Consider the following 24,585-nt stretch of genomic DNA (forward strand, 5'->3'; position numbering starts at 1 on the left):
ATAGAGCAAGGGACAGGGATCAAAGGAAGCTGCTCAAAGACCAGATGTCACTCCTGCACCGAGATTGACACCGGAACGCGAGAGGCAGGATTGTAGAAAAGACAAAGAAAACTTTATTTAAAGGAACTGCGCGGTTTTTATAGAGTGATACGATAGGTTCTGTTCAAAACCAAAACATCTTCCTCACACACTGTCCTTGAGAAGAACAGAAAGACCAAGCAGAAAAACACCACTTGCAAATTGTTCATACTCAACAAGTTATCACATCTTTCCAACTCTCTAAAATTCCTCGCAAGCCGCTGTGAGAGACGCCGTTTCTCCCTCTCCGTCCCACGGCATCCACAACCAAAGCCCACTCTGTCGGTGCTGACGGCATCCGAGTGCCTGGGAACACCTAATCTGGCCGGGGGAGGGCGGCGGCTCCCGCTGCTCCATAACTCACATCCCGGGAGGCGTCAGCCGGAGCCCCGGCTGCGTCAGCGCCAGCAGGGACCGCGCTGCTCCGTCCCGCCGTGACATTTCCCGAACACAGCCGCTCTCCTCCAGCCCAGCAGCTGCTCTGCTGCAGCCTCAGAGCAGCTCCTGCTGCTGCCTGACCTCCTCACCCGCCTGGCTGGCGATTTTTCGTTCCCTTTTATTCATAAAGTAGCGAATCTCGGCTTTGCCAGCTGCTCTTGGGGGGATGGCTCCAGGGGTCGCCCTGCCTGGGAGGGGATGGAGCTGGGGTTACTCAGAGCTGATGGGTATTACAGGGTGGCAGCTCCATCGGGGTTGCAGAAAGCATCCTCCTGCATGCCTGGGAAGGGTTCACCCCCAAATCAGCATCAGAGGAATTCCCAGGTGTAATAAACTCTGAGTCCCCACCTCTTTCGGTGCTGTTCGGGTCTTCCCACCTTTGGGGTGAGCAATAATTTTAATAATTTTTACTCTTTCCCAGGCTCAAATCTGGGCTGTGTGACCTGGTTGTTGGGGGGCAAACGCACTGAGATCTCCTGTGGCACTGCTCTGACTGCCTCTTTCTCCCCAAATTCCAGAACTGCACTGAGCCCCGCGAGTCCCTGCAGGAAAGCCCAGCATCGCCTTCATCTCTGCTCCTGCTGGCAGCATGAGTCCTGCCCTGCCCTGGATCCTTCCTCTCGGATGTGTGCTGCTGCTGCTGCTGACAAAGACAGCTGAGTGCTTCATCTTGCCCAACTCGAGTCACCTGGAGAGCATCCTCAGTAAATACCAGGATGGGGAAGCTCACTCCAGGTCCAAGAGAGCCATTTTATTCTCAGACAGACAGGAGATACTGATGCTCCACAATAAACTGAGAGGTCAGGTGTATCCAGTGGCCTCTAACATGGAATACATGGTGAGTCTAGAGCCTGATGCATCACTTTATTACTGTTTTTATTTTTTCCCCCTAACTGTATTTAAATTTTCCTTGTGGTGCGAGAGGTGTAGCAAATTTCCTCTGAAGTAAGTTTTTCTCAAGAGGTTTCCTGAAGCCTTTCATTCCAGAGTGAAGGATGCTTTAGATCTGTGGCCTGTTTTGGTTGGAAGGGGCTGCTGCTGTTGGGTCATCCAGTCCATCCTCTGCATAGTTCCAGAAGTGGTTCCATTATTCATAAAGGAGCATCTGGCCCAGCCCTGGATGCATCTCCGGTGCTGGCAATTCCCCAGCCTGCCTCAGCAGGTTCTTCCATTACATTCAGGTCATAAAAGCAGCGATTTTCCCCCAGTGTTTAACCCCTGCTCTCCCTGTGAAAGCTTTCAGCCTCTTGTGGGGACACCACAGTCTGCTCAGGCAATCTTCTGGTGGTTTTTGGGTTGCCAGCCCAATGCTGGAGGTTCACCTGCCCTCAGTCACACAGTGATAACCTGAGCTTAGCAATGTGAGCCAAACCTCCACAATGCTCCTGGGAATCTGCACAGGACCACGGGGAAATGGGGCCTGAGGAATGTGGCTCCATCTGCAAAGCACTGGGAGTAGCTGGAAAGGTTTTTGGAGTTCCTGGGTGGATGGGTCACTGCTGTTTTTGTAGTTCAGGAAACCAAAATAAAAATTTGGTCAATGTATTCTCCTATTTTAGAGGGAGAACCTAAAAGTTGGAGGAGTATGAAATACGCCTTTGCCATCAACAATTCACATGAATATTGTTTTTTCACCTGGTGCCAGAGACCCTACTTTGAGCTATTTTTGCCATGCCATCAAAATATTACAGGGCCACAAAATGATGTAGGCAAATAATTACTTTTTGTGTACCTTTTCCCAATGTGCAAATATAGTTCTGATCAAAACTGGTCTGACTTCAGCCATGTGCCCCTGCTGACGGATCACAGGACGGATGACTTGTTAAGACCGTGTTTAAAAGGGTAAAAGAAGAGTAAACTTAAGTGTAATATAAAATTGCCTGCCAGCTGTGCTGAAGTGAGGGCTGCAGATGGAAAATCCTGCCTTTTGTGACTGCAGGGAGAAAGGGAAGAGAAGGGAGGGCAGGGGATGGTGAGGAGGGACAGCTGTCCCGGGTTCTGGGTTCTGCCAGAAATCCCGTGCCTTTCTAAGAACTGGGGATTGCATCCCTTCCTCAGCATTATCCTGCAGGGAAGCACTGCCAGGAGAGGCCACTTGATGCATTTCCAGAGGGTAAACACAAAACAGGAGCAAGCCCAAGGTGTTTTGGTTGGCCCTGGGGCTGGCAGAGCCGCCGCTCGTCCCTGGCCCAGCCGCTGTTTGCACTTCTGTGTTTGCCTTTGCTCTGGGAGCTTTTCTAGTGGTTTTCATGGGTGATGGAGGGCCAGTGAAAGGGCCTTGTGTGCTCTGAAGAAAGGAGCTGAGTATGAGATGGTGCTGCTTGGAAGGGCTATAATCAGCCTTTCATGTGCTCCTGTTTACCCAGTAGGACTTGGAAATGCCATGTATATGCTGAACGGGAATTTCTCTTTAATCCTTTGTCCTGCAGAGGACATTTCTCATTTGGACTCGTTGAAGAGGATGGTCTGTCTGTAGAACCATAGATAAACTTTCCTCTTTCCCTTTGGTGCTGGAGTGGAGCATCACTGGAGATGTGCTGGGATAACTTGTGGATGAGTGGGTAGAGCTTGTTCTTGCCCATCAACCTCCAGCCACTCCCTTGTGAAAATCCTTTCTCCCAGCTCCATATCTGATGTATTTAAGTGGTCTAAAAGGGAAATGAGACCTAATATATTCCAGGAAAGGGACATATTTAACTGCTTCTGGATGAACTTCTGTTTTTGGATACTGTTAATGAGAAAGCAAGAGCACAGTGAGTCCTATAACTTACGTGGAGATCAAAAGAATTTTTATATACATATGGGATAGAGGCAAAGGGGGCTGAAAAATGAAGGAAGAAACAGTTTAGCTGCTGGGTCTGTGTAATTAATTGAGAGCTGGCACAGGTATTCAGTGCTAATGGAAAATGAGTGAGCAGGGCACAAGTTCCTGACAAAACTGAGCCAGTTCAAAATTACCTTAACCCCTCTACCAGCTCAGTGACTGACACTTCCAGAGTGCATTTGGACAGTTGAACAGAGGTGGGTGGGTGCCAAGGCCAAAACAAACTCCTTGTTAACAGTCCCAGAGTGAAAAGGACATAACGGACTCAGAGGAAAAAGGACAAAATAGATCCTAAGGCATGGTGACCTTTTAAGATGGCTTAGTCAGATGCTTTCAGCAGTGATGAAAGGCAGAAATCTTTCCTCTTGCGGCCGCCCCAGAGACAGCTGGATAAAGCAAAATTGTTCTCAGTGCAGATTGCTGGAAGGAAAATAGTTTGTTTTCATGTATAAGGTATGCATCCTTCCTCTCAACTGCAGGGTGGTGGCTTTCCCTGTCAGGATGGGGTAGTGTTTCTGTTCTGTGGGGGTTAGCAAAAAGCATCTCCAGACCTCTGCCAGGACATGTCAGGCCTGGAGTTTGATGCCACTTTTAGAAGGAAGCTGCCAGCATTGCAGAGAGTCTGGGCTGGGGAGGAAAATGAGTGAGTAACCTGATCACTGCAATTCAGGTGTCTGGCTTTGGGTTTGCAGGCTCCTCAGGCTGAGGGAGCAGACTCCTTCTGGGATGCATTATTGAACCTGGACCTACAAGTTGTGGTGTGGTGTGTGTGTGTGTGTGCCATGCATATATTTTACATATACACTGTCCATTCCACTTTGAAAGGCCATCAGAAATTTGCAGGAGTAAAAAAGAAGAGAGTTGATGTGCTAACCCACTTGGAATCACACACACCCAAAACATTTTCAACCTCTGCTTCTGAAGGAAGCTGAGCACAGGCTCGTTGCCCCTCTGGCTTCAGTCATCTTCCTAGATACTGCTTTGAATATTGGCATAAAGAATTCTTGCAAGTATAGCTGGGAAAGTTTGAAAGTTTCTCTTTTTTTTTTTTTTCCCCCTCTATGTTTATTGCTCTGAAATAATTCCAGCCCCCTGACCGCATTCGCGTCTGAGAAGCAAGAGGCAAATAACTGCTCTAATTTAGATGGGATGGCTTTGTAATCTGATGCCTGCAGAAACGAGCTTCTCTCCTCATGCAGAAAAAGCCGTGCAGAGATGGAGCTCCCTCCCAATTACCTGCTAAGTGTCTTTTTGTCCGAGTTCATTTATTTTATCCGCAGGCATCAGAGGGAGATACAGCGTGAACGCTTGCATTAATTCCCATTTAATAGCCCATTGCTCGGGACGTCTCTGCATTAAATTAAGAAATTTGGAACATCTCCGCCTCCGGGGCTGCAGGGAATAGATCTGGGTAGGAAGTCTGAGGAGCCGGGAGTGCAGAACATCTTGGGAGAGTTTCTGTGGCTTTTGTGCTGGATGGGAGGGCAGCTGTGGCCGGTGGCTGCTGAGCCCACAAAGTGGGAAACCACAAAAAGCTGCGTCTGCTGCAAGAGGCTGCCGGAGCAGAGGGCTGGGGATGTGTGGTGGGTCTGATCCCATCACTCCCAAGGCGCTGGGAGGGCTGAGAAGGAAAATGGTTTTGTTCCCTTTGTCAGAGCTGTGTCCACACAGGGTTTTGCAGGCTGAATTTTCCTGGTCACTGCGGAGTCCAAAGCCAAGCTGGTGAGGCTGGGACAGCTCTGGGATGCTGCTGGAATCTGGGTTGCTGAGAGTGCTCCACGATAAGCTCTTGTGTGAGCTCAGTGAGATGAGGTCGTGTTTGCCTCACTGAGACACTGGAGACACACCGAGCTCCAGGAGACGCTGCATTTTCCTGTTGCCTTACCCAGGGATGCACAGTCCTTCCCCATCCCAGCTGCAGCTGCCTGAGACTGTGTGCAGATATGCTCAGAGTGAACACTGGAGCTTTGTAAATGTGTAGGAGAGCCTGGATGCCCTGCATCCCTTCAGGTCCTTTGAAATGTTTGAGATGAGAAGTTGCTTTTCCTCTGGAGGGGACAGGACTTGGAAAGAGCAGCTGGTTGTGATGGTAAATGTCCAAAGAGGACAGTCTCGTGCTGGCATGTGGATGGGCTGGATGCACATTACAAGACCTCTCCTCTCTTTGCTTTTATTGGTAGGAATGTGTGGTAATATTTTAATCCCAATGAATTATCCTCTAAGGGCTGCTCTGAATAGAGCAGCTGTCAGTAATTACACAATGAATTCAGGGCACTGGCTGCTGGACCCAGAGAGCCTGGCCTTTAGAACAAATGCTCTCCTGGGCAGCAGAGCCAGCAGAGCTGCTTTCCTGTTTGCCTTTGTGTCATGCTGGAGCTCTCCTTTGGCTCACAACTGTGTGATATTCGATGAGCAGTGATCTCACCCCAGCATCCTGCCCTCAGAAATGGCATTTGTCACTTCCAACGTGATGCCTGTTTCAGTGAGAGTGGAAAAAAGCTTAAAAACCCTGGGACGTTGCCACCTCTGATGTATTTGACTGGATCTACTGGTGGACTCTCATTTATTCTGGAAGGAGAAGGGGAGCTGGGACTGAGAGCCTCAGACCCACAGTGCTTGATGAAGAGGTTGGATCAAAGATCTCCAGCTGTGTGGTGGAAGTAGTGGAGCTCTCACTTGGTGGGAAAGCCTGGAGACATCCCAACAGTGAGGACAATGGATGAAAAATCATCCTGAAATACATCAAAGCACTGAGTGCATGACAGAACTCCTGCAGGACTCAGAAATATCTGTCATGCTGGAGATCATGGGATCCTAGAAATGTGTGTCATGTTGGAGATCATGGGATCCCAGAAATGATCCCAGAAATGTGTGTCATGTTGGAGATCATGGGATCCCAGAAATGTGTGTCATGCTGGAGATCATGGGATCCTAGAAATGTGTGTCATGTTGGAGATTATGGGATTCCAGAAATGTCTGTCATGTTGGAGATCATGGGATCCCAGAAATATGTGTCATGTTGGAGATCATGGGATCTCAGTAATATCTGTCATGTTGGAGAGCATGGGATCTCCAAGCTTGAATTTTAATTTTTAATTTTTTAAAAACATATTAGGAAACCAAGTGCCAAGAATATCTCGTGGTTTAGGGTGCATGGTCTGGATGTGTTCCTGAGGTCCTCCCACGTGGGTCTGTGTGTTTTCTGATGAACTGAGTGAAGCATTTCCTCAGATGCATGGCATCAGCTGGGGAAAATCGTAGACCCTTCAGTGCCCTGGACTTTCATGGCAGGGGAACATGCTGAGAAATTGATTTTAGCACAGAAACATCACCAGGACAGGCCAGAAATAGGGGGGTGGTCTGTACCTTAACCTTTCTCCACTAACTGCTGTTGGTTTAATCTCCTGATCTAGTGAGTTTGAGATGCAAAACTGACCTGTTCTTTTCTCTCCCCAACCCTGCAGACCTGGGATGAGGAGCTGGAAAGGTCGGCACATGCCTGGGCTCAGCAGTGCATCTGGGACCACGGGCCCAGCGACCTCATCAGGTCAATTGGGCAGAACCTGGCAGTTCACTGGGGCAGGTAAGGCTTGGGGTGCTCCAGGATCATTGCAAAGGGTGATTCATGGGGTGTCCTTTAGAGAGAGACAGCTGGAAATGTTTGCTGTGGTGCGTGGTGGGGCGCTGGGGAGATGGGAGAAAAGCTGGGGGTCATTAATTGTGATTAATTGTGATTAATTGTGATCAGTGGGATGGGTATTGTGGTAACTCCTGCAGCCACCTTCCACTGAGAGTTCCCAGCACTGATTTGGGCTCCTCCATCCATCTGGAGCTGGCGGTAGCACCTCTGTAACACACCCAAGTCACTCCTTCTCCTTGAGGAGAACAGGTACAGAAGCCTGAGCCCTTGCTCCTAAATCTGCTGTTTCAGGGGGTTCTGGCATCATGCAGCTGAATGCTGAAGTTTCTCAGGGGCAATGTCTCGATTCAGCTGAGAATTTGTGTCTGGATTCAGTTCAGAATTTAATTCTCTCTTGCTGTGTTTTCCATAAATATTTATCTGGCTCTTGATTTTTCTTTACTGAAAACACTTTGTAGGGTTTTTTTTTTCAATTCCTAGGACAAGTTGTTAAACTAGAGTCATTAACCCAGTTAGGAAGCTGACATGAAGGCTTCTAAAGGAATTTTCCTCTCCATCTCAAGATGAAATCTGTTTATTGTTAAGTCTCTAATTTTAAGCTTGTTATAGGTTAAACCTGCTTTGCACAGCAAACATTTTGTACCTGCTCAGGAGCCCTGAGCTTTTTCCCCCATTTCCTGGGTGGAAGTCCAGTTATCTTTGTTGTAAATCAGGGTAGAACTTGGTGGAAAGCAAAGGAAATTTGCTGGTCTGAAATTAGCCAGATCTAAAAATTGGGGCCCATTTTAATGCTTGGCAAGTAGAGTGGTTAATTCATTGGAAACAAAGTCAAAAGATCGTGCTGTTCTTGGCTGCCCTACAAGTGCTCAGGATGGCCACGGGTTCCTGATGGAAGAAGATCCAATCTTGCTCCCTTTGAGGTCCCTGAGAGGAAAGAAAAATCAGATTTATCTCAGCTTTTTCAGGAACGGGCCATGACTTGATTGCCTCCATTTCCTCTCCTGTAAAACAGGATTCGGAAAGTATTTGCTTCATGACATCATGAGATGGATGTTTTTAAAATACTTCTAATGAGTGATTTTTAATGAAAAGTTGGCTGAAAGGGTAAGCTCCAGTTGGTAATGATATAATTTGGATTTCTGGCAGCTTGCTTGGTGTGAGGTGTTGAAAGCAATCAGAAAGCAGTGGGTTTGGTACAGTTTGCAGATCACTGTGTGTAAAGTGTGTATGAGTTTGTACAGGTAGTATTGACACCATCTGTGCCCCCCAAACAGCATCAGCACTGCCTCAGACTGTGATATCTGGGGCAGAGATTACACACAGGGTACAGGGGGCTTGGTGCAGGGGAAAATTGCTGCCAAAAAAGGCGGGATAGGAGTGCAGAGCACCAACTACTCCACACCAGCTCCTGGTGGCATGTGAGTGAGGAAAAGCCCACTCATTTTCTAAGGTCTTACAGTACTGGCTGTGAGTTATCTCCCAGATCTAGCAAATTGCCCCCTGGTAAGATAGGTACATGATGGCTTTGGGTTTAAGATGTTTGGCAAAGCCTAACTTGTGTTTACTTTCAAAACACAACTTCCCGCCAAACTAGAAGTTATTTTGTCGTTGAGTGGAAAAGTGAGAGGGCATTTCAGGTCAGCAGCACTTGAGGATCATGTCAAACCTATAAATAATACAGAGTCAGGTCAGGCTGTGAATCTGAGGGGAAAAAATCATAGAAACACACAACAGTTTGGGTTGGAAGGGACCTCAAAGATCTTTCCAGTTCCAATTCCCCTGCCATGGGCAGGGACACCTTCCACCATCCCAGGGTGCTCCAAGCCCCAATGTCCAGCCTGGCCTTGGGCACTGCCAGGGATCCAGGGGCAGCCACAGCTGCTCTGGGCACCCTGTGCCAGCACCTCCCCAGCCTCACAGGAACAATTCCTTCCCAATTAAGGAGGAAGTTTTTCACAGAAAGAGTGGTCAAATACTGGAATCATCTACCCAGGGAGGCGGTGGAGTCGCCATCCCTTGATGTGTTTAAAAAAAGACTGGATGTGGCACTTGGTGCCATGATCTAGCTGAGGTGTTAGAACATGGGTTGGACTCGATGATCTTGAAGGTCTCTTCCAACCTAGAAATTCTGTGATTCTGTGATTCTAATTGCAGTGACATATCCCATCTAACCCCTCATCTTTAACAGTTTTAAAAACTGGCCTTTTTGTCGGTGTTGTGGTTTTTTTTTATTATTATTTTGGTTTTTGTGGGGGTTTTTTGGTGTGTTTTTTTTTGTTGTTGTTGTTGTTGGTTTTTTTGTTTTTTTGGTTTTTTTTTTAAAACTTCTACCAGAACATCCTGACTCCAGCTGCCTCTTTTCCCCCTCAGGTATCGCTCTCCAGCCTTCCACGTGCAGTCCTGGTATGATGAGGTGAAAGATTACACATTTCCATACCCCCACGAGTGCAACCCGTGGTGCCCAGACAGGTGTACAGGTGCCATGTGCACACATTACACCCAGGTAAAGGACTCCAAGGGCTCTGTACCCACACTCCCCACATCCCCCCCATGTCTGGAACGGGGTAATTTGCTTATTTGCAATAACCACATTTCCCTTACAGATAGTCTGGGCCACCACCAACAGGATTGGCTGTGCTGTGAATGTCTGCAAGCAGATGAATGTGTGGGGAGAGATCTGGGAGAACGCTGTCTACCTGGTCTGCAACTACTCCCCCAAGTAAGGCAGAGCAGCTGGGCTCTCTCCAGCCCTCCCAAAACTGGCAGCTGGCTTAACTAGCTCTGGGGAAGAGATTTCAGGCAGTCTAGACTGGTGGTTGTGGCTTTAAATTTTTTCTTTAGACAGCAGCACTGGGCTGGTTCAAAGCTACAGAGCGCTGCCTGGAAAACTGAATGAGAGGCTGGGGCCAGGCTGGAGCTTTGATGTCCCTGCCACGGGAAGGGAAAGGAGGAGCAGGAGATGGCCAGGATGGAGCTGGCTGCTGAGCAAGGCTTGCTCTCTGCTGTCACAGGGTGGGAAGGGATGGGGTGGTGGCGAATGCCAAAAAAACCCTGAAATAACTGCAGCAGTCAAGATTTCACCAGCTCGACGGTTTGATTAAATTTCAAAATGAAAAATCATATTTCTTTGCCTACTACATCCAGGAGAAGTTTACTACCTGGCAATGGCAGTTAAGATTTTCTGGTTTAATGGCTAATAGGAGAAACATTCCCACTCCAAGCCCTTGGCAATTTAAAACTTCAAAACAAAACAAAATAGGGAAATCTCTGTACGCAAACAGAGTGGCTTGGGGAGCACCTGACTTCAGGGGATCACTGCAGAATAATGCAAAGGAAAAAGATGTGTGGGGCTGCAGCTGTCATGTCCAGGCAGAGCTCTCTGGGTGGGTTCTCTAAGCCCCTCTCCCCATTTAGGATGAGCACATTTTGCTCCTGGTTTGGGGGGATTTACCCACCTGCTGCTCCTGAGGGATAACAGCATCTCCCACAGAGCCCCCTCAGCAGGCTGGGAGATTCACACGTCATCCATTCAGAGCTGCTGGATGGAAAAACACTCTATTTCTGCAGCTTCTGCTTAATCTCTTCTCTCTGGCACCGGTGCACATTGTCCTCATGTAGCCTCATAGGTGGAGACAGCTGAAAGAGCATAACCCAGGAGTTTATAGGCACAGCTTAACTCCGGCTCCTTCAGCCTCCTCATCCCCTAAAACTTGCAGGACAGAAGGCCAAAATGGACTGTTGTTTCTGGGGAGCTTCTTCGGCAAAATGCAGTAATCCATTGATTTATTTCTGTTTACATAAGACCCTGGTGTTGATGTTGGAATGCAATATAAAAGCAATGTGGCACACGATTTAAGCAAACCCCTAAAAATGCCATTTTAGAGACGGAACAAGGAGGAACATCTTTCCTACAAGGCTGGTTGTTTAGTCTCTATTTAGTTGCTCTAGGCCAGGATGATGTTTCTGGGTTTGGAGGCTTGGAAGGGTATTTGGGTGTCTGATGGGTGCTCATTTCTCCTGTGCTCCCAGGGGCAACTGGATTGGAGAAGCTCCGTACAAGACCGGCCGTCCCTGCTCCGAGTGCCCTCCGAGCTATGGAGGGAGCTGCCAGAACAACCTCTGCTACAAAGGTACCTGCTGGGGGCTTGGGGCACCTCTGGGGTGGGGAACAAGGCTGGAGCAAACCTGTGGAAGCTTCTAATTGGGACCAGCCACAGCTTCGTGCCCCTCTTAATTAGCCATCCTCAATATTCCGATGTTGGGAAACGTGGGAAATCATCAGCCACTGAAAGCAGGAATCCCTGAGCTGCTGAAAATCTGGAGCTGGGCTTCAGCAGGTTTTCCTGAGGAAAACAGAGCTTGGATAGGGAGAAGCAGCTGTGAGCTCCCATGGGTTTGGCCTGGGAGCTGCAGGGGGGTTTGAGCACCGGCAGGCTGGGGCAGGAGCGATCCCGTCCTGGTGGGGTTTGCTGGGGAAGAACATTTGCTGGAATGTTCTCCAGGGCTTGGCAGAGGCATCCTGGGTGGGCAGAGCTTGGCTGCCTGCCCTGCACCTTCAAGGGCCGCGGGTGGAGCCTTTGCCTCCCTCTGCACCTTTCAGGGTGGGGGATTCAAGGGATGGTTTTCAGGTTTTCAGGTTTTCAGGGATGCAAAATGAACCTGGCGATTCGCGTCCCTTGGAGGAGAGGAGGGGGATCCTGAAGGGTTTTTCCTGACCTGTGGAGTGTTTTTGGAAGAGAGGTCAATAGGATAAAACATATTATTAGGGTGAGCCCTCCAGCAGCAGTGCTACCCCCAGCATCTCCTGGGGCCATTTCTCTCCTCCCAAGTGTTTTCCTTCCCAGAGAGCTGAGCTCTTTGAAAACAGGGAGATTCCCTGGAGAATTGCCCAAAGCTGAGGCTAATTTTTCTGCCAACAAGCATTTCTCATTTTTTATCTTGTGGGGTTTGAAGGAGGACCCCAGGGTCCTCCTTCAGGGTGCAGGTGGGCTCCAGCAGGGAGAGAAGGAGGGGGATGCTCTGATGGAATATGAGCCCTTCAGCAAATTTGTGTTTTCCTCCAGAGGGAAGAGCTCAGTGGGAAAAAGAGGAAGGAATAACAGCTGGTTTTTTTCACTAATTAGTGAGGATCCCTTCAAATCTTCATTGTGAGATGCTGTAAATGCTGCTTCATGTGCAGAGGAGCAGGGGAGGAGTGTCCTGGCAATAGCCCTGAGCTGCTTCCAATGGGCATTTCTGATCTCCCAGCTGTTTAAAAGCAGATCCTTGTCCAACCAAACCATCCCCACTGAACATGAACCTGACTTGCCCACCAGTGTGAGCACACTGTGATTATTTTGAATGCCCTTTTCTGCCAAGATCACCGTTATGAAGATCCCATCATTGCCGAGACAGACGAGACCAACGAGGTGGAGATCCCGCAGGTGGCGGAGCAGAAGCCGGTGCAGTTCCACCTTCCAGAAAACAAACCCAGCAAAACCATCAAGGCCAAGAAAATCACCCCAGAATCCTACATGAGTAAGACACAGACTTTCCCTTTTTCTTTCTCTTTTTCTCTGTTTCTTTCTTTTTCCTATGGGTTTTGGAGCACCTCAGTGGGAAAGGGTGTGGGAAGTGATGAGGAGGCTCAGGGACAAAGGAACTGGGAGGATGTTTGAGTGGAGGAAAGGTGATCTGTGTGAAAATTCACTGTGTGAACGTTTCAGCTGTGCAGAAAGCTGCTAAAAGTGATGAGCAAAGCTCTCAAAAACAACCTGTACCTTCTGCACATCGATCTGTAAAAGTCCTCAGTGTTTGTTTCAGTCATTTCATAGAATCCAGGAATGGTTTGGTTTGGAAGGAACCTTAAAGCCCACCCAGTCCCACCCCTGCCATGGGCAGGGACACCTTCCCCTGTCCCAGATTGTTCCAAGCCCTGTCCAGCCTGGCCCTGGGCACTGCCGGGGATCCAGGGGCAGTCCCAGCTGCTCTGGGCACCTCCCCATCCTCCCAGGGAACAATTCCCAATTCCCAGTCTCCCATCCATCCCTGCCTCTGGCAGTGGGAGCCATTCCCTGTGTCCTGTCCCCCATCCCTTGTCCCCCATCTCCCTCCAGGAGAGCTGGAGTCCCTCTCCAGCTCTCCTGGAGCCCCTTTAGGCCCTCTGAGCCTCCCTGGAGCCTTCTCCTCTCCAGGTGAGCAGCCCCAGCTCTCCCAGCCTGGCTCCAGCTCTCAGAGCACCTCTGTGACCTCCTCTGACTGACTCCAGCAGTCCACGTCCTCCTGATCTCAATAAAATATCAATGTGCCAAAAGTCCCCTCAATTAGTAATGCATTTAGGAAATATTGGTTTTATTTCACCTTTAAGAAACTCTATACTCAGCACTTACCCTTCTTCACAGCTTTTCTGGGGTTTATGGCTTGTTTCCTCTTTATTTCTTGCTGGGGACTATTTCTGAAGTTGTTTGTGGAGCTGCTGGTGCTTCCTGAGTTGTTTTCCAACCGCTGTTAATTAAAAGACACTTATTGAGAAAACAAGGTGGGGCGAGCCAGAGGGTCCTTTTCAAGTTTATCAGCCAGCATCTGGAGAGTCTGTAATTAAAAGGAGAATGAGAGCTCTGAGTGCAGACCTCGGGCTGTAAATCAAAGCCTTCAGCTGTCAGCTGCATCTTCCTCGCTAATATTCCAAAGACACCTGTCTCAGGTGAAGGGCTAAGGAGGCACCAACTGCTCCAGGCTGGATAAAATCAGATTTTATCTTGCTGCACCAAAGACCTCCAGGAAAGATGTGTGGAGCTTGCTTATTTCTGTAGCTCAAGAGCAGGCTGAGCAATTTCCTTTTTAAAAAATGTATTTATTTGATTTTTTTTTTCCCTCCCCAGCACAAGTCATTACCTGTGAAACCAAGATGAGAGACAAATGCAGAGGCTCAACGTGCAACAGGTAGGGTTTTGTTGATACTTCTTGGAGTGCTGAGAGGAAAAGTAAATAAATATTTACCTTTTATTGCTATAAATATTTATAATAAACAATAATATTAAAATAATATTATTAATAATATATAATATACAATATTTTAAATAAATATTTAATAAATATTTATGTTTTATTGCTAGATAGTTCTTGCAAACACAGGATAGGCTGCACTACATATTTTTTGTGACTCTCTAGGTAGATCTCTTTAGGAAAAGCCCCAAAACCCAACAAAAAAAAAATCCCCCTAAGTGTCTCTTAATTCAAGCCTGCAGCCAAGCCTGGCAATAAGGTGATTTGCATGATTTTACTCAGCCATGAAGAGTTTCAACCCACTGTTTCAGGTGTCAAAAATAATTTAATAAATTTCGGCAGAGTCATTTTTTTGAGCCTTTTTCATGCATTCCACTGCTGCCCAAGGCAGACCAATAATTCATGGCTTGTCCCCTCCCAGCCAGTCCAGAACCTCTGGTTAAGGTTTCTGCAGAGAACAGGACAGTTTATCACTTGGAGAAAAACCAAATCCACAGAACCTAAATATTGGTCGGGCTCTTAAGGAGGGTGGAGCAACTGTTTTAAAAAAGCAGCTATTTTGCAATCTTGTTTTTAAAACAGGAGAGCTACGTGAAATGAATGGAATGACTATTAAGCGAAATAGAGTCAAAGTCTGTTTTTCTTGAATTGTTTTTCACCACCCTCAAAGATAAATATCTTTACTAGGTATTTGTGCCCAGCTGGCTGCTTGTACAGTAAGGGAAAGATCTTTGGAACATTTTATTATGAAAGTGTAAGTACCTTTTAATAGCTCCTGGATGTAATTTGTGGGAGGCAGTGGGAATGACAGAAATGGGGAATGCCAGCCGTTCTGCTGTAATTTGGCTTTTCATACTCTCCGGTTGTGGTGCTGTAAAATGGTGCTAATAAAGATTATCTGCATTTTCCTCATCTTGCTGTTGAAAAAAGGGACAGAGTCTGGGAAGGCAAAGTGGCTCCAGATGTGATTTTGTCAGGAAATGTCCTTAATGCGGACACCCATGGAAAGTGAAGGATGAGCATTAATGGGCAGCTCCTACAAAGATGCCTTTGCTCCTGTGGGCAGCTGTCACCTGAACAGAAACTTTATATAAAAACCACTGTTAAATTTTGTAACTAAATAATATTTTGCTTGATCTTAAATTAGTAAGATAATTTATAAATAAAGCATAGCACCACTTTCCCATCAAAACTGCTTTTGGGGTGAAGGAAGTTGGAAGATAAAAGGGTTTTTTTGGGTAAAATCAGGTTTTCTTTCCCTGTTCCAACTGTTGGTGCGTGACTGCATCACCCCTGATGTGTCTTTGCCCTGGAAATTCTGTGATTGCAGACACCCAACCCCTCCAAGTGGCGTCAGCAGAAATATTTTGGGTTTGAATATTTTCTCGAGAACTGGAAATATTTCAGACTGGTCGCTCACTTCCAACACTGCTTTTCCTCTAAATTGTATTTAAATGTATGGTTTTGTTATTTGAAAAATATAAAATCTTGCCATTCAACCAGGCAGCGCTTAAAATAATAGTAATAAAAGAATCTGTATTGGGAGAGGAAGATTTAACAACCAGATTCCAAAGGAGTGTACTCAGCTTATTTTCCACTTGGCGCTCTGGTGGTGGTTTCATTTCTCCTCTGTTTTTCACGTAGCAGTTGGGCAGCGTTGCTCTGTGAATGGGATTTATTGGATTTGATTCATTTCACATCTATTTATCTCTTGTCAGTCCTCCAGCATATGTCGTGCTGCAATCCACTATGGAATCCTGGACAACAAGGGAGGGCTGGTGGATATCACCAGGAAAGGGAGGACACCTGCTTTTGTGAAGTCCACCAGGAATGGTGTGGAGTCATTCAGGTACTGCCCTCACCAAAAGCTGTTGGTATTACCTTTAAAAACAAGCAAATATTCAGTCATTGTTGCTCTCATGTAGACACAGTGGTCCAAATAATTCTACTCTGCTTATTTTTGTTTTTGCTTGCTTGTTTAACAGGAAAAGCAAACCTTCAAATGCATTCATGGTTTCCAAAGTCACAAGTAAGTTTTAAATATTGAGGGGGAAAAAATATATGTTGCTGGAGTTTTATGGGATACTTGAAAACATCATTCCTTTCAGGGCTCTTTGTCATTTCCAGTGGTTGTGTCAAATGGTTCTGTGCCACAACCAAACCCTGGAGTGGTGGTCTGGGGTGATCAGAGCCTTAGAGTGACTGCCCACCCACCCTGGGCAATTCCACCACCACCCACCTCATTTTCCTGGGAGGAGGGTAGAGAAATAGGTGAAAATGGGCCAATTCCAGCAGCATCTCCTGCTGATGGATCGTGGTGGGGTCCAGGCTTCAGCTGCGATAGTGAAGGGGTGGAAGTTGAGCCATCCATCTTTAAAAGCTTCAGTCACTTGTCAACTCTTATAAAAACTGAAAAGAAAAAAAAATAGTGGCTAATGTCCTAGTGCAGTAATGAAATGAAAAACACAATACATGTGAAATTAGTTTTTAACAGTGAGTCATCGCATTTCTGATGGGCATATAAATATACACTGCTCTACTTTTTAAACAATTCAGACTTTCTGAATATCTTTGCAAAATTCCTCCAGTGCAGAACCATCCTTTTGATGAGATCCACCCCAGCCCCTCTCAGGGAGAGCTGCAGGTGTCAGGATATTTGGGCTCCACATCTGGAGCTGTGGCAAGCCCAGGTGTTGTGGATCAGCTGCTTGTCTCTTCTGAAAGCTGTGACCTTTTCAAGGCCACACTGCAGTGGCCTTAAAAATTTCCAGGATTCCTGCTGGAGAGCAGCTCAGCCCCATCCTGGGATCCTGCTGCTGGAGCAGCTTTCCCCCTGGTGCTCAAGGGTCCCACCTAATGCATTGTGTGGCTCTGACTTGTGTTTTCTTCAGCAGCCTGAGCTTTTGGGTCTAATGATTTGCCTTTCCACGTTTATCTTGGCAGCACAGACTCTGGATTGTTACACCACAGTAGCTGAGCTGTGCCACTTCAAAAAGCCAGCGAGCCACTGCCCAAGGTAACACAAATCTGGGTTAAAAACCTCTGTCCTAAGGGAGGGGCAGCTTAACAGAGATGCTGAGGGCCCTGAATTTGAGGGCTGGTGCGAGAAGAGCTGATCATACTGGTTGAACTGGAGGAGGGGGTTGGGAATGGGGTGTTTCCCTCCTGCCACCATGCTTTTCTTGGCATCACTGTAGAAAATTCACTTCATGTTTTTGGATGGCTTCAGTAAGATATCAGCCAGGCTGCACAATTCTGTCCCAGCACACTCTCATGTGTGAGTGTGCAAATGCACACGCGTTGTCTTTTTCCTTCTGCATTTGCTGGGTTTTGGATGTTTTTGGATGTTTTCCTTTCCACCTTAAAACATGGAAGAAGTTTGTTTGCAGGAGTAAGTGACAGGGCAGGGGGGCACAAACACAGGCAGAGATTTATGTGCACAGATTTGAGCAAAAATACAGGTAATCCCCCTTGAAAGGGTCATAAAAGACCAACCCCTCTTCTCCTGGTCCAAATCCCTCTATTTGCAGCTCTGCAGCAGCAACCAAATGTCATCTGAGGGGAGCGAATAATCAAATTCACTGTTGCCACCTGCAGACCAGATGCAGGCACTCGAAATCTCCCAGGAATGCAGCTGGCCTTCCTGTGCAGCCCTGCTCTGGAGAATCAATCTGCATTCATTGTTTTCCAGGATTTACTGCCCTGCCCACTGCAAGGACGAGCCCTCGTACTGGGCGCCCGTGTTCGGCACCAACGTCTACGCCGATGTGAGTCCAAACCCCTCCCTGCCCATCCTGACTGCCCTGTCCCACAGCTGGGCTCACTCTGGGGCTCAGGGGAGAAATTCAGACTCTTTTGTGGTTATTCCATGCGGGGATGGGCAAAAGGGGGTGAAGGATGGGGTCAGCAGGCTGGGGGAGCCCTTTTGGTCTCCATACACTGATTTATTTGGAAGGGTTGGGATGTGTCGCTCCACAACTCCTTGAGTTGGGTTTGGTGAGCCCTTCTACTCTCCAGCACTGACTGCTTCCTAAAGAATTGGTCATGGCCCTTGAGATTTGGTCACATCCCTTAACCTCCCCAAGCCTTTGGGCTCTGGCTGTGAAATAATGGTTGTACTTGTTTAAAGCATTTTGGGAATTTATAGGTGATCACCAAAGGGCTTTTATTCCATCCTATCACACTATGGAGCTGACAGAAAAAGACCTCTCTCTCCCCTTTCTTCCTCTTTCTGGGAGATGAACAGCTTCTCAGCAGCCAGGGCAGAGCTCAGAGCAGTGGAAAGAAGGAAAGTGTGTGAGCTGCTTTTATGGGTTTGTTTTTCTGAGCTTTGCTGGTGGGGATGAGCAGAGAATCGATGCTAAAACTAGGCAGAGTCATTTTCTTAAAATCTCTTAGTATTAGGCCTCTAAAAACTGGGCCTCAATGTTTTTCCATTTGTGGGTGTCTGGTTATTTTGTTTTTTTTCCTCATTTTCTGTTTTCCATCGGGGGCTGTGTTCAGGAATGCCAGCTCCCTGGCTGCCCTGTAGCCTGTAGGATCCTGGTTTAGAAAACCTGGGGAAAGCAGTCAGCAGATTGTGGACCCCCAGCTTCAGGTCACCCTGGAGCTTTGCAGACTGCTGAGAAAATCCATCCTGCAGGAATCATACAGTAATTTGGAGAAGCAATTTTGAAAGCAATTAAAAAAAAAACAAAACCAAAACAACCCCACACTATTTTTAATTTTGCTCAAGAAGAAGTTTTTTTTGAAGGAAGAGCTGCACAAACAGGTTATCCTGGACTAGCTCACAGGCAAATCCATGGAGCAGCTGCCTCCCTGCAGTACCTGCCTCCTGCATGCTCCCACCTGCCGGAAATGGGAAATAGTTTTGTCTTTTTTACAGACGACAAACCTCCCTCAGATCAGCCCTGAACAGGGCCTGTGATTACAAAGGAATTAGGTGAGGAGCAGCATCCCAGGCTGGCACTGCACTGACGCAAAAGGATTAGTGTCCTTTAATGAACCCATTTCCTACTCTCCCTCCTGGGTATTGTTTCAGAAACGGGGGCATGGATGGTGGCTTGGGAGAAAAACAAAAAGCAAGAGTAATAAAAAAGTATTTGGCCACTTCCTCGAGGGTTTGGTTAACCTTTTTTCTGGAGTACTGTGCTAAGCAGGGTGATGTGGAGGTGCCAGGAAAGAATTGAGGTTGGTGGCAAAGCAGGTGGCACAAAGAGTTTGAGGTGACTCTGAAGGGTGCTGCAAAGGGAGAGGTGGGATGCTGGGAATGCTCAGAATGGGAAACTGAGAAGAGAAATAACCACACCACACAAGGAGAATTTGGGGAAAGGCTTTTCCCAGGGAGAAAGGCCTGTGCAGGATGCTGGGAATTAACCCCAGCCCACTGCTGGGGAATAATTAAAGCAGGCAATGAGCTGGATGAGACAAGTGCTGGTCTTCTGGGAGGGCTTTGGGAAACCAACTTCATGTCTAGTGTGGCACCTTCGTGGCCCTGGGGGCACCTGGGCTCCAAATGAATCTTCTTAAATAAGCTACCTAAAAGACAATGAAGCATTTATCCCCATTTCCAGTCTGCACTTTGCTTTAAAAAAAAGTTCAGGGATTTGTTTGTGGGGAAATTAGTAAGGCTGTGGAACAGGGACCTAGAGGAGACTTGAATTTTGGGGTAAATGAAAAAATGCAAGAAATATGCAATGGTAAAAGTGGACAGGCCTGGTTCTGGGGGGATCATAGAGCCATGGAATGGTTTGGGTTGGAAGGGACTCCAAAGCTCATCCAGTTCCATCCCCTGCCATGGGCAGGGACATTTTCCATAGACCAGGGTGCTCCAAGCCCAGTCCAACCTGGAGCTGTGGGAACAGCCAGGGATCTTTATGGAGGTTGTAAAAGAGCTTTTGACTTCCGTGAGACTCTCATTTGTCACTCTGCCTGGCTCTTGGTGTGACATAACCATGCAGGGGAAACCCATCCCATCCCTGCCCAGGAACCCTGTGGAGCCAGGAAAGAGAACAGCTGCCCACGTTTGAGATAAGGCTTTATCCACAGTTGTACAGTGATTGCTTGGAGGAGGACGGATGGACGGATGGACGGATGGACGGATGGACGGATGGACGGAGGGATGGATGGATGGATGGATGGATGGATGGATGGATGGATGGATGGATGGATGGATGGAAGGCCTGCACAGAGGCAGGAGTTTGTCACCAGAGCAAACTGAGTTGGGAGTCAGCTCCCGGGAGATATGAACTTAATGATTAAATCAGTCACACTAGCGAGGAAATTCTGGGTGATTAAGCTCATAGTCAGAGAACATTGTTAATGACCCACTATAAAATGTGTTGTCATTTTATGGTGTGTGCCCTGGGGCTCATTTCATCAGGAATTGGTCTCCAGAGCATCCCAAGGGGCCTCACCATGGAAAACTGTTTTATTGCCCATGCTGCTGTACTCCTGAACCTTATTCTTGTAATATCTTCCAAAAGCTCTGCAATTAATTAATCAAAGCACAGCGTGGCCTGGGACATGAGAGGGCTGTAATCCAACAGAGTGATAAGAGGAGGTTTGGGGTAAATCTGTTGGTCAAAGCTTTGAGTGAGCGGCGGAACAGCAAGTCCTGGAAAAAAAAAATAACAGGAATGCTTTGAAAAGAACATTGTTCAGGATGTCTCCCAGTGGAGAGTGCTGCAAATTGATCCAGGACAGTTTAATTTTACGAGCCAGTTTTAGATTTATAGATTTCCCACCACATATTAGGGCAAATTCACTGCATATCTTCCAAACACAGCATTCCCTTGCTCCATTGACCATATATAGAAGCAAAATGCCAAACCAGCACTCAAAACTCTGAGGGCTGCCAAGAGATAGGCCATCCAAAGTGATAAATATATATATAGGGGACAAGAGCTGCCATATATGGCTGTGGCAGGGAGGCAGCATGGGCTGCATCCTACTTACACAACGGGAACAGTTGCACTTGGCACTGGTTTTGTGGTACTTGGATTTTTAGCAATCAGGGCATTTCTGGGCTTGGGATTTTCACCTGCTGCAGTTTTGCTGTGCAGAGTTGGTTTTTCCTTTCTGTTCTTCCAGCTCGCTGCATGTAAACCCTGCAAAGAGCTGATGGCCAAGTTTACACTATCCCTCAGCTTTCTGTGCTTTTGCTCCCTTTTTCTGGATATTTTGGGGGCTTAGTCATCAGTTGTTGCTGGTTTGTGTTCCTCCAGCTCTTCTGGCTCTGCACATCTGGGATGTGCAACAGAGAAGCTTTGGTCTTTCCAGAAGTGTAATCTCCCTCCACATTTGGTGCTGTTTAATGGGGTAATGCCCATCCAAAAAACTACACCAGACAAAGGGGGCAGCCCTTCTGTCTTTCCTAGAAAGAAGGATGTGAGCTGTCCCAGATAATTAGTGATCATTTACCTTAATTCAGGAGGAGCATTTGCTTTCCAAGCAATTGTGTGAATAACCTTTGCTGTCAGTGGCACAGGGTTTCACCTCAGAGGTTTCTCTGGTGCAGTCCCAAGAGGCACTGGCTGGAAAATTGTCCTCAATTCAGTCTTGGCCCTGGATAAGGTGAAGAAGCGTGGGTTTGGGCTGGACATTTGGAAGGAATTGTTCCCTATGAGGGTGGGGAGGCCCTGGCAGAGGTTTTCCAGGGAAGCTGTGGCTGCCCCATCCCTGGAAATGTCCAAGGCCAGGTTGGATGGGGCTTGGAGCAGCCTGGGATGGTGGAAGGTGTCCCTGCCCATGGCGGGGATGGAACTGGAAAGATCTTTAAGGTCCCTTCCAACCCAAACCATTCCATGATTCTGTGATGATCTCACAGGGGCAGCTCCACCTCAGAACAATGGAAAATCTGCTTCTCCTCTGTGGTGATGGTGGATCTTCTTTCACCCAGAGATTATGACATACCCACAAGATCTAGTCCCTAGTTTGTCCAAAAGAGGGACAAAACTGTTCCATAACTGTTTCTTTGTCTATTCCCTGTTTTGGAATTGATAAGTCTTCGTAAATAAAATATAGACAGTGCGTAAGTCAAAACAATTAAATATTTTCCAGAGCTCCAGTATCTGCAAAACTGCAGTGCATGCAGGGGTCATTTCAGACGAAAGAGGAGGCTTTGTGGACGTGATGCCTGTGGAGAAGAAGAAAACCTACGTGGGCTCCTTAAGGAACGGCGTCCAGTCAGAGAGGTGGGATCCCCTTCCTGTGCACTTCCCTCCTCTTTTCCGGTGTTTTCAGGTGCCTGGGAAGGTCAGCAGATATCAGCTGGACAGGCTTGGGAAGAAGTGGCTTCCCAGTGCCACTGTGAGTTGTGGCAGCCAAGCAAATGGAGCGTGCTGTCCTCGCCCAGCCAGGAGCTGTGTTCAGGCTGCTGTGAAATGTTGTTAAGCAAACCTTGTTAGATTTTGTCACAGCACAAGTCCATGCTAATACGTTTTGCTGTGTGTTTAACACATCAGGAGGTAAGCACAGGTATTGTCAGCTCTCAGCCCAGGTCATGATTTGGGGTTTGTAATTTGGATTTCCGTTCAGTTCTGGGTGTGGGATTCATTTGTTCATTCGCGTCCTCTATTCTCTTTGAAAGAAGTAAATTAACTTCTTGAGACATGATCAAACACTTTTTGAAGATTAATTTGCCACCCTTGTAGGTTTTTTGTAGTTTCTCCAGGGCCAACCATGCTGGTTTCAGTGACCAATTGCAAATCTGTGCTTCCAGCATCCTGCACTTCCTCATGACCACAGCAATCCAGTCACAGCTCATCCACTCCTTCCTAATTTGAGACTTCCCTTTCAATCTGTTATGTGTTTTTTCAGATATTGGTGTGATGGCACTGATTTCTCAGGGCTATCTTCACAAGTACAACATTTCCCACAGTTAGGGAGGTTTTTGGTTACTGCTAACTCTGTCTGCTCTGTGCAGTTCTTCTTTTATAAAGAGTATAAGGAATTTTTTCAAATTTGCTGGTTTTATCCCTAACAATGGATATTCCAGAATGCTTTAGAGCATCTGAAGAAATAAAAGCAGACTAAGACAGGAAGGCTATAGCTGTTAAATATGGGGGTTTTAATACAGATTACCAGGGTCAGCATTTTCCAAGTGGATAACTTGGATTTGGGTGAAAAACCTCCCGTTTCTTTGAATTCTTTTTATCTCAGTCTTGCTTTCACTTATCTTTTATACCTAAAGACAACTTTTTACTGGGATGGCAAACTGTGCCCTAGCTCAGAATAAATCCCACCCCTCTCAGGGATGAGCAATGTGAGCAGCCAGGGCTGATCTGGAGGGTGAGGGAAACCAGAGACCTTCTCACAGTGGGGATTAAGATTTGGAAAGTGTTATTTACACTCAGCAATAAGGAGCAGCCTCATGCTGTGAGATCCAGCAGACAGTGAAATAGCTTTTCCAAGATTAAGGTGAACCCTCACCCTTTAGGACTCTGGAAATAACCCTGGGTAAAGACACACACCCAAACAGGTATGGGAAAAGACTTCCTTCGGGATTTACTGTGTCCTTACACTTGTTGCAATGTTTATTTTGTGGGAAGATGAAATTTTGTATTTTTCCTGGGTTTTTTCAGTGCTGTAGGACCTGGGAATAGAAACACCCCCTTTCCCCATGCACAGAGTCACCCCAAGCAGCTCAGAGTCAGAGCAGCTGGGGACACCTCTGCAGGTTTAAAAGGAATATCTGTATTTATTCTCATTTAACATGAGCTGATGGGGCCATTCCCACTCCCAGCACTAGGAGCCAAGCCAGACAGGCCCTGGGAACCTGCCAGCCTATTTGACAGCAGTTTTTTTTAGGAAAACATATTCCTCTTTATGCATGAATCTCTGCACAAGGGAGCACAGTGTTCCTTGGATAAAAGCTGGGGCTGTAAGAGAACCTGTTGTCTTCCAGCTCCTTTTTTTTTTTTGGCATTAGCACTACAGATTTGGATTGAAAACATAAAAAAAAAAGGTGCAACCATGGATTTGTGCCACTTCTTTCTCATCCTTTATCTTTCTCCTGCTCCTGGTTGGAAAGAGATAGGGGAAACTCAGAGCTGCCTGTTTGGGTCTGTGTGTTCACTTGATTCATTCCATGTTTGTTTTCTTTTCCTCTTTTCTTCGTCTCCAGCTTGAAGAACCCTTCAGATGGGAATGCCTTCCGAATCTTTGCTGTGAAGCAATAAAAAGCCCCCAGGGAAGGTGCAGGTTCCTTTGGGAGAACTCTCTGTTGATCTCCAGAGATGCCAAAAGCTCCTCTGAACGGCATCAGCTCTGCCCGTACCCTCCTTGCCCATCTCCTTCAGGGAATTCCAAAAGAAAAGGGGAAAAAAAAAAAAAGAAAACCCCAAAAAAAGACCCCAGGTTCTGACTCAGCTGTTGGCATCTCATCGCACCCGTGCAGCGTTGTATCTTTTTGTCTCGTGTTTTTTGTTTCTCTAGGGGCATTCAGCGACCATAAACTGTTCTAAGTTTCGTTTTACCAGAGGTGTTGCTACACAGGATGGTGGTGGCTCCATGTGCAGCAGATTCAGGGATCTCAGCCTGGCCCTGGATGGTGTTTTTAGGGTGTGAAGCTTGTCCTGGGATGGGTGTGAGGATGAGCAGACTCGGGAGTGAGCGGCTG

At 47.1% G+C, this 24,585-nt stretch overlaps 1 protein-coding gene across 1 annotated transcript; it reads left to right on the forward strand.

Annotated features, from left to right (window-relative positions):
• The first annotated feature begins 1,105 nt into the window (after positions 1-1,105).
• CRISPLD2 (cysteine rich secretory protein LCCL domain containing 2) lies at positions 1,106-24,585 on the forward strand. Its single transcript, XM_036390051.1, has 14 exons — positions 1,106-1,354; positions 6,805-6,923; positions 9,351-9,483; positions 9,584-9,699; positions 11,010-11,110; positions 12,339-12,497; positions 13,841-13,901; positions 14,652-14,718; positions 15,683-15,813; positions 15,950-15,993; positions 16,908-16,980; positions 17,656-17,731; positions 22,026-22,159; positions 24,091-24,585. Exons 1-14 carry the CDS (start codon positions 1,106-1,108, stop codon positions 24,143-24,145), a joined length of 1,518 nt encoding a protein of 505 aa, XP_036245944.1. The 3' UTR covers positions 24,146-24,585.

This window comes from Molothrus ater, chromosome 12 (genome assembly GCF_012460135.2).
Source record: "Molothrus ater isolate BHLD 08-10-18 breed brown headed cowbird chromosome 12, BPBGC_Mater_1.1, whole genome shotgun sequence".
NCBI classification, from domain to species: Eukaryota; Metazoa; Chordata; class Aves; order Passeriformes; family Icteridae; genus Molothrus; species Molothrus ater.

Excerpts from the sequence above, each read along its gene's own strand:
- CRISPLD2 (XM_036390051.1), top strand. The coding sequence starts at position 1,106 with ATGAGTCCTGCCCTGCCCTGGATCCTTCCTCTCGGATGTGTGCTGCTG. Across the intron at positions 16,981-17,655 it reads CCAGCGAGCCACTGCCCAAG|GATTTACTGCCCTGCCCACT; the intron begins GTAACACAAATC and ends ATTGTTTTCCAG. Across the intron at positions 17,732-22,025 it reads GCACCAACGTCTACGCCGAT|AGCTCCAGTATCTGCAAAAC; the intron begins GTGAGTCCAAAC and ends AATATTTTCCAG.